This window comes from Pseudorasbora parva, chromosome 17, assembly GCF_024679245.1.
Source record: "Pseudorasbora parva isolate DD20220531a chromosome 17, ASM2467924v1, whole genome shotgun sequence".
Classification (NCBI taxonomy): domain Eukaryota; kingdom Metazoa; phylum Chordata; class Actinopteri; order Cypriniformes; family Gobionidae; genus Pseudorasbora; species Pseudorasbora parva.
Genome location: NC_090188.1, coordinates 13,964,970 through 13,978,177, shown reverse-complemented (window position 1 = coordinate 13,978,177; position 13,208 = coordinate 13,964,970). Strand labels below are relative to the sequence as shown.

The following is a 13,208-nucleotide window of genomic DNA, read 5'->3' as shown; positions in this document are numbered from 1 at the left end:
CCGGGGGTCAGAGTTCACCCCGACAGGACGAAGCTGTGTGAACAGGGATGCCGCCCAATCAGCCGTAAGGAGCGCTTTGCTCTTCCGCTGTCCTACGCTGTCTCAAGACTTTGGGAATGGCAAAGAATGACAATCAATGGCTGAGCCGGGAATATTAATGTGGCCAAATGAAAGTTTTATGCACTTACTGTTCTGTAAATGAAAGTTGGGGGATGGAGTGAAGGTGGAAATGGAATGGAAATTTTCCCATGGCTTGCTTTTTTCTGCCTGCCTTTTAGTGTGAACTGTACAAGCATGTTTTACAAGCTATCTTGTTCATTCAAGAAGAATAAACCTAAAACTAGTTGAGTATGAATTAAGGGCTTGGTGTCGGGACCAGCGGTATATATTTAAACAGGGTTTCTGCTGGGCATTTAAAAGCATAAGTTACTTTAAGGCCTTAAATGGCACTAAAAAACATTACAATTTATTCCTACATGCATCGCTTTTTTGTGAAGATATTCAGATTCAATATATATACATATAGTGCCAACCTATTTTGAATATAGCCTTCATAATTAACAACTTTTTGATTTTCTGTCACAAAATATGTACTCGTATCCAGTTTGGGAGTTGCCCCCGGTTGGTGCATAATTGTCACAACATTGCATGCTTTGGACTGTGGTGGGCTGGGACCTGGAGGACTAAAACTTAAAGCAGAGAAAGTGTATTTTTTATGGTCACAAAGAAATGGAGAAGAGCAAATTCCAATGAAAGTGGCTAGCGACTGTCCCGTCATAATAAAAGTCCTGCTGCACACTAACCGTGTGTTCTGCAACAATCACTCCAGTGGCCTTGCTCAGCTTCCTCAACATTCGGTCCTGCTCGGCTTCATACGACAGTAACGTTAATAATCGCATCCATGAACATGATTTCTGCCCGAGTCCTAGCCCGATTCTTTTAAATCGGCTGAGAGGTGAAGAACTCATGTCCCAAGATTCTGTGCTCAAACGGGCCGTCATCAAGCTAGGCCTTTGTTTTGAATAGGTGCCCTCTAGCGGACGGAAAAGTTACATAGTGTGGCTTTAAATCTCATATGCAGTCTGATCAGCTGTAAACAGCAGACAGTAGTAAAATAAAGTATTTTTTAATGTATAAAATCCCTAAGAAATTTGATGAGTGTTTCTGAGTTTATTTTAATCACTAACACTGAGTTTGATCTCTTTTCTCCCTCTGCAGTGAGGACATTGACAGTGCAGTGGAGCTGTTGGAGTCCGTTTATACCCAGAACACAGAGCATCAGAACGCCAGTATTTCCTTTGTCTTCCGCAAAGTTCTAGATGCCAACAATGATGCTGCACTAGATAAATGTGAGACTCACACACCCAACTCTTCATCTTTATCAGTGGTTCTCAACCAGTAGACCGCACCATCAACAACAGTTTTTATTGAAGAACATGTAGTTCTTAAAACTTCTTCATCTCTATAGTTTTGAATATTTAAACAAAATACTTGTTTTTGACACTCCTAGTTAAAGTCGGCATGAAATGGAAATTGCCTGCAAGTTTTCTCTCCTATTGTGACACATCAGACTGAAATTACTTGAATGAGGGAAACAAATGTTGAGTAGGACCGGATTTGGTCAGTCAGGAATTGATTGGATTGTAGAATGCGAGTGTTGCTGACTAAATGGGCGATTGTTTCATGCGAGTCATGGGGCGGTGGCACGTAAATGTTTCTTATTAAAGATTACAAGGGCATATATTTAAAAAAAGTAAATGGCTTACATGGTGGTAGAGTCTTCAAATGGGAGTCTCGAAGTGAAAAGGGTTGGGAACCATGCATACACAATGTTATTTGAGTACTTCTAAACTGACTTCCAGCTCTTGTTTGCGAATTTCTGGTTTGGGGAAACATTAGAGCATCAACTGATGTAACATAGTAATCACTGTCTAAGCAGGTGATTGATTGACATCTTTCTCTATGTCCAGTGAGTGCCATGGCAGAAAGGCTTTGCAATCACTTTGCCTCCTACAGAGCCGCTACAGACCTCTTCCTGATTTACTTGGACACGGGCAGGACAGAAGAGGCCAAGTTTCTCCTGCAGGTACCGTCTCTCACAAACCCAGATATGCATGAGGTCTATGTGACCTTGCTAAATTGCTGAATCTAATTTGAGTTGGTATTGAAACTAGCTGACCCTGTTGCCATCCACAATTCTGACTCAAGTGAACGCTGCTCTTTTTGACCTCTTGCTTTCTCATATTTTAATCATTCAGTCGTTTTTACTTGCTTAGATGCTCTTGTACAAGATCTTTCCCTTTTTCAAAAAGCACTTTAGCGAGTTGAGGAACAAAATGGCTGCATTAAGTTACCACTAAACCCAGGAGTGAGTAATATCCTTTGAGATGTGGAAATAGCAGGAAGCTTTGCCTCACAGTATCCCTGAGATGGAATGCTAAATATCAAAAGATGATTTTTTTTTTTTTAAAGGTACTTTTTTTTTTTAACATAGTCTTAGATTAGCGTGTTCGGTTTGGTCTTGTTCGTCGTGTTGTAGGTGTCGTGAATCACATCAGAGAGTAAGTCACCAGAGTGAAGCTGCTGGGCTGCAGTTTTAATTGCTCTGATTGTCGTGAAGGCACTCTGGCCACCTCAGCCTCCGTTCATTTTAATATAGCAGCCTTTTAAAAGCCTCCCAGGCCCTTCGGCCTTTAATTCAGCAAGAGAAACTCACAGCATTCACGATTGGCTTGTAATGTGACCTCATTGCCGCTGAACCCAGAGAAAGCGCAGGGCAGTCCAACAGTTTCAAAAGACGCATACCAACACACACAAGACTTTTTTAAAGCATCTCAGACATTTTCTGAGTGCAATACAAATGAATCTGTACTGTATTAGATTTTGTGGCATAATGTTGATGACGACAAAGTAATTTTTAACAAAGGGAAAAATTGTGGTTACAGTGAGGCACCTGCAATAGAAGTAAGGGGCTTAGCTTAAATGTGGTTAGGATGTATTTTAATGTTTTAACAAGGCTTTAAGTCATAGACACTTTCTATACATATAAAGCAAGAGGTTTAATCAGAGTCTTATATGATGAAAAGGTGTAATTTAGGCTTTTATTAACATAAAAGTATTAATCCATGCGCAAACCGCACATTGAGCTTATCAAATATGGTAAATGGAAGCTTAATCATGGTCCTTTGACTTGCAAGGTTCATTCTCGTGCTTCAAGCAAGGATGGTTAAACTGCTGTTGACCATATTTAAATATGCATTACTCTTACAATGTCTTTATGATCTTTTTTGAAGCTTGAAAGTTTGCATAGACTTTCAATGGAGGAACAGAAATCTCTCAAGTTTCAATAAAAATATCTTTAAACCTTGTTTTAACATTTAATCCAGATTTCAACTCCTCCTATAATCATGTTGAGATGGTAAACCTAGCAAGAAAATATTTATATATATATATATATATATATATATATATATATATATATATATATATATATATATATATAGAGACAGGTAGACAGAAAGACTTATTTTAACATGAAGCTCATCTGCCTAGATCAAATTTTTTTTACTTAGAATGGTAAATAATCCTAATAAATAATTAAAAAAAAAACGTTTTACATCGGACATTATGCCACAAATGCATGTAACTTGAATAAAATATTTAGTTTAGTTCATGCTTGCTTCAAAGATGCTCACGAAATCCATAAAAAGCATCATACTTTCTGACAAAGCTACTCAAGTTTGTAGAGTCTTGTCAAGACCTACAGTTTCTGTACAGCAGTTTACCCTTCCAGAATTCACTGTGCCTTCATTTAACTTTGTGTTATATTGTCCTGATTAAAGAGTGTGAAAATTGCACACCGGCGCTTGAAAGCTCAGGAGCACGCTGATGCAATTCAAAGCCTTTATACGGCTAAGTGTAGATAATTGTACTTTAAATTGGGCAGACACTGTACATTTTAATTTTCATAAAGAAATAAGTGGTTATTTGCCTGACTCCCTTATTAGCTGTATAATTAACCCTCAACTATAGAGCGCTGCACTGAGTGCTAAAGGATGTAATGGAAGATGGATACATTTGAAAACACATGCTCCCATCATGCTGTTCCACACACCTCCATACGCTCCCCCTCTGCCTTCTTTTAACTGCGTGCGGTGTGGATACAGGAAAATACAAGTAATTGTTTTCATACCAAGGGTTATGTTTTGCTCAAGGGCAGATACCGTGCTTGCATGTAAACGCACACGTTATGATATGAGGTAAATGTTTGTTTTGAGAGTGTTAAGGTCTCTTGTGCTTCTTTGATTGCTTTAGCGCTGTGCAGCTGTCAACGAGCAGAAGGACATGATGTTCACGTACATGTTACGAGCGGCTCAGCAACCGGGACAGGTAAACAAACCCAGTTTGTTCTAGCCTTCATTCTCTGAACTTTCATGAAACGCATGCACATAGTCACCAAATCAGGCACAATATGTGAATTACGACACTATATTTTCCTTCCTGTACAGGCTGCTAAAATCAAGACACTGGCTGAGCTGATTCCTGACTTCACAGAGAAGGAGAATATCTATTCACACCTGATTAAATGCCACAGTAAGACCACCATTTGTATTGACCTTAATTTCCAGTGTCAAAAACAGCATATATACCGTTCAAAAGTTTGGAGTCGGTAATATCTTTTTAAATAACTTAATACTTTCATTGAACAAAAACGTATTCAAAGTGAATCAAAAAAGTAAAAACATTTAGAATGTAACATAATATTTCGCATTTCTATTCATCAAAGAGTGCTGAAAAAGTTTCATTTTCCACAAAAATATTAAGTAGCACAACTGTTTTCAGTTGATAAGAAATGTGCCTTGAGCACCACATCAGCATATTAGAATGATTTTTAAAGGTATAATGATGGTGAAAATTCAACATAGAAATGAATTATGCTTTAAAATATTTTCAAACAGAAAGACTTCTTTTAAGTTGTAATAATATTTCACAATATTTCTGGTTTTACTGTATTTCTGATCAATGCAATGCACCCTTGGTGAGAATAAAACACTTTTCAAAAATGTAAAAAATCTATAAAATTCATCCATAATATAATATGCATGCATATTTTTTCTTGTATGGATGTCATCTAAAGGTGTGGCCACATTAGTGAATAACCAAGCAGCTTTCTATTCATCAACGCGACAAATCCGTGTAACCAATTTGAACCCATTGTGAAATCCGTGCGGGTTAAATGACTGAATTTCGCCTGTGAAAATGACAAAAGTAAATGATACCACAACTTGAGAAACAATTAGTGCTAATGGGTCTCGTTCACTAATAATTTTGTGGATTCTTTCGTATTTGTACGCACAGGAGAACTCACGAAAAATCTCCGGCTAATTCACAAAGCGTTCGTACGCTCATTAATTTGTTCTTAACCTTGTTCTAATGTTAGTGAATTCTAAGTATTCTAAATAAGTGGCCTCTATACTCACTCAGTAATTTGCATAAAACGCACCCAAACCATCTCCATATAAGGGCTTTCTGCACACGCTTTCCTTACAGCCTTTTGTCACTCTCGTCCAACTTGCCCATTTGCAGACGCACTCTCGCCCGGATCCTCAAGCAGTGCCAAGTTACACAAGCGTGCCCTTCTGTTCGAACCGCCCGCTCCGAGCGGGATCCGAACCCTGGTCCGCCTGCATTAGAGTCGGACAAACAAGGAGGCTGCAACCTCTAGCGCCAGTTGTCAGAGGAGTGAGGTTTACTTGCACAGTGACTACTCACTCCCATCCGGGAGTGTAGCAGATGGCCTCTTTTACACTCACCCCCTTAAACCTCACTCCCATCCGGGTCACGGCACTAATGTTCGAACCGCCTGCCCCAAGTGGAACTCGAACCCTGGTCCGCGGGCATGAGAGTCGGACGCTCTAACAAGGAGGTTAACATCACTCGCTAGAGCATCTCTTGAGGTCAGAGGAGTGAGGTTTACTTGCACAGTGACTACTAACTTGCCTCTGTTACACAAGCGTGCCATTCTCACCAGTTCTCAAAATAAACACCTTTTATTAAGACCCAGATTACAGAGCTCTCATTAGCCAGCTGTCTATAGGCGTATATCTGCGTTATCCAGAGAAGCCTCACAGCTAAAGCTATAACGCAGCTTTTCTTACTCTTTAACTGTATATGATCGAATGTATTTAAGATTAAATTGCATTGTTTAATGGATTATATAATACAATGGATGCAATATACTTCAATGCAATTACAGTCATGTTAGGATGAAATATAACTTTAGATCCTTTTTACGTGTGTGTAGTTTCAGTTGTACCAATATTTTTTCGTAAATTTAGAAAAAAAATTACGGAATCTTTGGTGAATTGTGATTTTGTTCTTAACCTGTTAAGTGTCACTGGCCCACCGGTGGACCCATTTGCCATTGCATGTTTAAAACAATTATATCCTATATTTATTCTGATCTAATGTTGACAATCTATATATAATTCGAAAGCTTAAGAACTCAAGATTCATCCTGTGCAAACCGTTTTGAAATTGGACCTTGCGTTACCATGGAAACTGTGCTCTAAATTATTGTAGCGGGCTCCTCCCCAAGAGGCGTCGTCATATTTCATATTTATTTAACTACTTCATAATGAAAACCTTTTCTAATCTTGACAAAACACATATCGTCGGTTCTATATCTACAAACTGTTTTGTGATATTTGGGAAAAAAATATATAATTTTGACACATGAAATTGCATTAAAAAAATCTCTATGACGGAATTTCTATGACGCCCGGTGGCTATTTTTGGTACAGCGCCTAAACATAATCTCATGGGAACTTCAATTTTTGTGATATCAACTTCAAATTTGGAACCAAAATTGATTAGACATATGGCTTTAATTTGATAGTCATTTTAGAGTACAAATCATTTTGTAACATATTTTATATTAAATATCTAGTACAGTATATTTGATTTACATTTAAATTTATACTTTAATTTTTTGAAGTTATTTCACTTGAGCAATACTCTGCTGACTGTCTTCTTTACAATGATACCAAACTTATGTCTATATTCCAAAGCATTCCTGAATTGCAACCATTTAAGTTTGGATAGTGAATTTTCATGTATATTTTCAAAAAGGGGGGTCACAGTTAACAGGTTAAACTTGTTCGTACGCATGTTTCACGCACAAATTTGTGCTTACGCATGCTTAGTGAATGAGACCCATTGTGTAACTCTTTACTCATCTGGAGCAGTACATGTTATGCTTCCCCTTTTATTTAGTTGTGTTTTATTTGAACATGATCCCTATTAACAGCTACGTGATTCTTCTGTTGGACAATGGCATTAAGTCTGTCCTCATCTCACTGGTCTGTGTGAGTCGACCCACTGTTGGCACACAGCAAAGCTAGTCCGTTAATAATCTGCCAATTAAAAATGCAACAAGCGGAACGCATTGACTGACTCACAGGAGGCGCGCTTGCTAATACAAACACATGTTCCCTAATGAGGGGCTACTTTAGCCAGCCTACCGTGAGAACTTTGACACGTTTCAGTACTTAGAGACCTTTTGCAGCATCACTATTTCATGAGGCCTGATATGTGCAGAATGAAATATGGGTTGTTTAACACAGCTGTTGTTCTGCTTCTCTCTCAACAGGTTTGGATAAGGACCTCATATCAGCAAAGGCTCTGTATGAGCGCATGCAGACTGAGGGGGTGACGCCGGATGAGTTAACTCTCAAAAGACTGGCGCTACTATACAGGGAAGCTGGAGAAACTCTTCCCTTCCAAGAGCCTCCGGTAATCATCTACATTCATTAACAATTAATACATATTGAACATGTAATTTTAGCACTAGTTTTTTTCCCCTAAAATGAGAGGATTCAGTTAAACCAAACAAGTCAATTTGAAATGTTTAAAGATGTCTTGGTAAAGGAGCACAGCATACACTTTGTCCGAATATGAAAGTAGGCATACTATATACGAAATGCGAATGTGAAAAAAATGCATCTGAGCTGAGTAGTTTCAGAATTTATAGTATTCATAAAACAGTTCCCGGATTACCTACTATATATATATATATATACTTAATTTGCCAAAAGTATTGGGACACCCCGCTAAATCATTGAATTCAGGTGTTCGAATCATTTCCATAGCCAAAGGTGTATAAAATCAAGCACGTAGGCATGCAGACGCTTCTACAAACATTTGTGAAATAATGGGTCGCCCTCAGGAGCTCAGTAAATTCAAGTGTGTTACCGAGGTAGGTTGTCACCTGTGCAATAAGTCCATTCGTGAAATTTCCTCACAATTATATATTCCATTGTCAACTGTTAGTAGTATTATAACAAAGTGGAAGCAATTGGGAGCAACTGCCACAAAGTGGTAGGCCACATAAAATGTTTTTTTAGGAGTATGGTACTTGCCTGATTGCATTTTGCCAAATGTAAAGTTTGGTGGAGGGGGGATTATGGTGCGGGTCGTTTTTCAAGGGTTCGGCTTGGCCTCTTCGTTCCAGTGAAAGGAACTCTAAATGAAACTCCCAACTTTGTGGGAACAGTTTGGGGATGGCCTCTTCCTGTTCCAACATGAGTGCCCACCACTGCACAAAGCAAGGTCCATAAAGACATGGATGAGCGAGTTTGGTGTGGAGGATTTTGACTAGTCCTGACCTCAACCTGACAGAACACCTTTGGGATGAATTCGAGTGAAGACTGCGAACCAGGCCTTCTCGTCCAACATGAGTGCCTGACCTCACAAATGCACTTCTAGAAGAATGGTCAAAATTTCTCATATACACACTCCTAAACCTTGTGGAAACCTTCCCAGAACAGTTAAAGCTGTTATAGCTGCAAAGGGTGGACAACTCCATATTAAATCCTACGGATTGAGAATGGGATGTCATTTAAAGTTCATGTGCTTTTAAAGTTAGATGTACCAAAAGACCACTCGGCTCACTTTACTTTGGCTCTGTTTGCTTTTTTAGAACCATTTGGTGGGATTATAGACTGATCGCTATAGTTGCGCCGCCTCTACTGCCGTTATCATCGTGAATGCGACACAAACAAACACACAACACAAAGCACAAAGTTGTTTAAACAATTATGGCTGTTGCTGACTGTTTAAATCTAGCGGGTTTGATGTCTCATGACGCAAATCCAATGACACTGGTAGACCACTCTTTTCTCTGACCAATCAGTGATCTGCAGTGTTAATACGTCACATTTTAGTATCGATATGGCTCGCATGGAATCTCAACCAATTTGGTACTAAAAAAAAGTATTTGGTACTGTACACAGTGGACCCACTCCCCACCAAAAGTGAACCGTACCATGCAGTGGAAAAGCATTAGTAGTGCTACCCACAAGTCTATCGGCTCCGATTATGCAGGCAAATTGTTCATTTAGAATTTGGAATAGATTCATTTCAATGGACCGTTTGAACTGACTCGGTGAAATTAATCTAACTTAGCCACTCAAATGCCATTTTTTGCTACTGCTTTTCATAAATTTGAGATGCTTTTATAAATCTAAGACTTTCACATTTGGTGTGTTGAGATAAGGAAGACCTGGAAAGATGGGAAGAGAACTTTAATGGCCAAATTGTAAGCACATTCAAATCTTTGTGATATTCATGATGTCTCCAGCAAAATCATCACGAGTGTAGTGAATATTTTATATATATCGTTCAGCTCTACTTGGATTCATTCAATTGACAGTAAAAACATTTTATATATATATATATATATATATATATATATATATATATATATATATATATATGTGTATATAATTTTTTTTTTTTTTTTTTTCAAATAAATGCTGTTCATTTAAACGTAATATCATAAGAGCCCTGAATAATGTTTCATGGTTTCCATGAGAATATTAAGCAGCACAACTGTTTTTAACATCCATAATATTAAGGAAGGATTCTTGAGCAGCAAATCAGCTTATTAGAATAATTTCTGAATAATCATGTGACACTGAAGACTGGATTAATGACGCTGAAAATTCAGCTTTGCGTCACCGGAATAAATTACATTTTAAAAGAAAATTCAAATAGACTGTATATGTAGATGTTTGCTTAGGTAGAATTATGCAAGAAATTGCCCACGTCTAAACATGACTTTCTTCATGAACTACATATGCTGGTTGTACCCTTTGTGTGGGCAATTGTGATTTGAGCATGATTGTATGTAAAGCTTTTTTAAATTTAATAACCATTTATGAAGTTGGTCAAGCACTAATTGATTCGGGTCCAGTTTGAAGTCACACTCATGACCTGAAATACCCCTACTTTTATAGTAGCATAAGTGCCTCCTGAGTCCACCTCACACTTGTGTATTGTTTACTACCTGTCAGAAGCGCTTTAGAGGAGACTGCCAGCCATCTACAAACCTCACCGCACCGCTCCGCTCTCAGTGTACCTTTTAAGTTCTCACAAAGCAATCTCAGGTAGCACTCCATCCCGCTCCATTCAACTCTGCTTCCTTCTTCGGTCCCGCGGCCGTCGCTAATACCACAGTACAAAGAGTCTCCGGAGAGAGGCGATAAGGAGAGATTTGAGGTGACGTTCACATCTGGCCTCATTTCTCGTACACAGCAGCTGTTATTTATCGACTTTAATTACCCCATTAATAAGGGAATATACATTGTTGGAAAAATGGTAATCTTCTAAAAGCACTCACCTTCCAAAAATAGAGAGCCCGTGTTGCTTAATTACGGGAGGGGGAATGAGTAAATATATTATTTGTGAATTAATACGGTTTGTAAGATGAAACGAGAGCGAAGGATTTGTTTGGACCGTGTGGTTATTAGTTTGCCCTAGAGGGCAGGAAGCACACAACTACACACAGCGCCCACTGATTCTGACAGGAAAACAACACAACACTCACTCAAAGTACAATTGTATTGGAAGTTTTTGGTGTGTTTAGCCTTTTACTGACTAAAATATATATAAAATGCTTTGGTTTTTTGTCCCACAGGAGTCATTTCGTTTCTACGCAGACAAACTGAAAAAGCAGCGCTTAGAATCTGTGGGGCCGGCTGACGACTAATCACCTTCCTTCCTTCATTTTTTTTTTTATATAAGTACAACCAATGTGCACAGCTTGTGTGTTATACTGTGATTTGTTTGTTTTGCCCATAATGTTTCATAATGTCATGATATAGTTAACGTGTACATAAATATTTATGCAAATAAATGTAAACCCAAAACTTTAGTTTTTTTTTTAGCTTTTCTTTTTTGTTCCTCAAATGAGTGTCATTTTCAACAAATGCAAGACTTCTCAAAATGAGAATGTGTTTCATGTAAATCAGAAGATTTGTGAAATGCTCAATACATTTCTTTACCAGTTTATTACACATATGCTTTATGTAGTAATATATAGAGTGCTGTATAATAAACATCTCATTGGAACAATCATGGATCAGCTGACATGCATCCTTTCTATTTATTTTTATTTTTTTTCCCGAAAAGTTTATCAGGACTTGGCACAAGTGCAAACAATATACATTATCTTGCTTCTAAAACAAAAACGCGTTTCTGGTGTGACTTACAAAACATTTTAAAATCTTTTTTGACATAACACGCATGCTTTGAGCAGTAAAATTTTCTACTATTTATGTAAATAAACATTCAGAGTGGAACAAAGTGAAGCGTTTTTACCAAAGCACAGCACTAATCTCTTGCCAAATTGAAGGAAAGTGTAGAAGGCAATGAACAGAACATCGCTGCCATCCAGTGGGAGTCAACTGAAGTCTGAAGAGATCTCTGTGTGACCGTTGGAGGACCAGCTCGTCTGTCCTGGTGTCTTTACTAGTGTGGGTTTGACCTCTGACATCCCTCATATATCACAACATTGTCACTGCAAAATTTATTGAATACCAGTAATATATTGGAGCATGTGCTTCAATTTTCTAATATAGACAACATTGAAAATTAAGTCTTTAAAAAAAGGAACATTTTGATATTAAACCACTTAAGTATATTTTGGCAAGCACAAATAATGCATTACATGCAACTAACCCTAAACCGAACTTAATCCAAACCCTATACTAAGTACATGTGGTTACTTAAAATGACTTGGTACTTAAGTGTATAACTACAGTGTAAAAAGACACCTTTAAATGGTGTAACTGAATCTCTTATGCCCACCAAGGCTGTTTATTTGATCAAAAAGAAAAAGAAAAAAGTAATAATTTAAAATGACTTATGTTTTAATATATTTTAAAATGTAATTTATTCCTGTGATGGCAAAACTGAATTTTCAGCATCATTATTCCAGTCTTCGGTGCCACATGATCCTTCAGAAATCATACTATGAAGGTAAATTGATGCCATATAGAATTGCAAGCGTAGGGTAAGATTTGTGAAAGTGTACATAAGATTGCAAGCGTAAATTAAATTTGCATGCACAGGATTAGTTTTGCAAAGGTGTAAATTGCCTTTCAAGTGTAAGAAAAAAATATTTGCAGCATTTTACTGTTATTCATAACTGTAATTCATGTATTGTGAAACTGCAGCTTCAGATTTGCTGCGCACCAAACATTTCTTATCAATACATTTTTCAGGATTCTTGATGAATAGAAAGTTTCAAAGAACAGTGTTTACCTGAGAGATACATTTTTAGTAACAACATAAATGTAGCTATTTGCTGTCACTTTTGATCCATTTAATACATCCTGTCTTAAAAGTATGATTTCATAAAAATAATAAAAACTGACCTCAAACTTTGTGTATATTGTGACAGCCACTCTGGTCATATTTTTCTGTGAATTATATCTCTAGCATATACTATTACATTATGTAACACTCCTGCATGTTTTAGTGTTTTTTGATGTGTAGTAATGCAGCGGAGCTCATTTTCCTGCAGTTGTCTGTCTTTAAGGGAGGTAAGATGGCTGTTTTCTTCTCGGTCAGGAAGCCCAGGAGAGGTGGAGATGGAGAACACCAGAGGATTTGTTCAAGCCAAATGCAGATGGCAGAGTAAAAGCTGATGAGATGGCGTCTTTCAAGAGCTCTTAGCAAGCTCACTAGCATCGTTACATTTTAAAATGATATATAAGTGATGATATCAAAACAGTTTGGAATTATACTTCCAAGTGGATCTGTCTTCACAGAAACTCACACTTAAGTCTTATACAAGCATGGGCCATTTCGTTTTTTTTTTTTTTTTTTTTTTTTTTTTGTGGATTGTCCTACTTTTTCCTAAC

The 13,208-nt window shown here is 37.6% G+C and overlaps 1 protein-coding gene across 1 annotated transcript in view; it reads left to right on the top strand.

Annotated features, from left to right (window-relative positions):
• Positions 1-11,416, top strand: part of lrpprc (leucine-rich pentatricopeptide repeat containing) — a 71,428-nt gene extending 60,012 nt beyond the window's left edge. The window contains exons 33-38 of the mRNA XM_067420917.1: positions 1,219-1,349; positions 1,971-2,086; positions 4,315-4,389; positions 4,509-4,593; positions 7,652-7,794; positions 10,979-11,416. Coding sequence (XP_067277018.1) covers positions 1,219-1,349; positions 1,971-2,086; positions 4,315-4,389; positions 4,509-4,593; positions 7,652-7,794; positions 10,979-11,050 — 622 coding nt within the window. The 3' untranslated portion in view covers positions 11,051-11,416. The remainder of the gene's footprint in view (positions 1-1,218; positions 1,350-1,970; positions 2,087-4,314; positions 4,390-4,508; positions 4,594-7,651; positions 7,795-10,978) is intronic.
• The last annotated feature ends 1,792 nt before the right edge of the window (positions 11,417-13,208 follow it).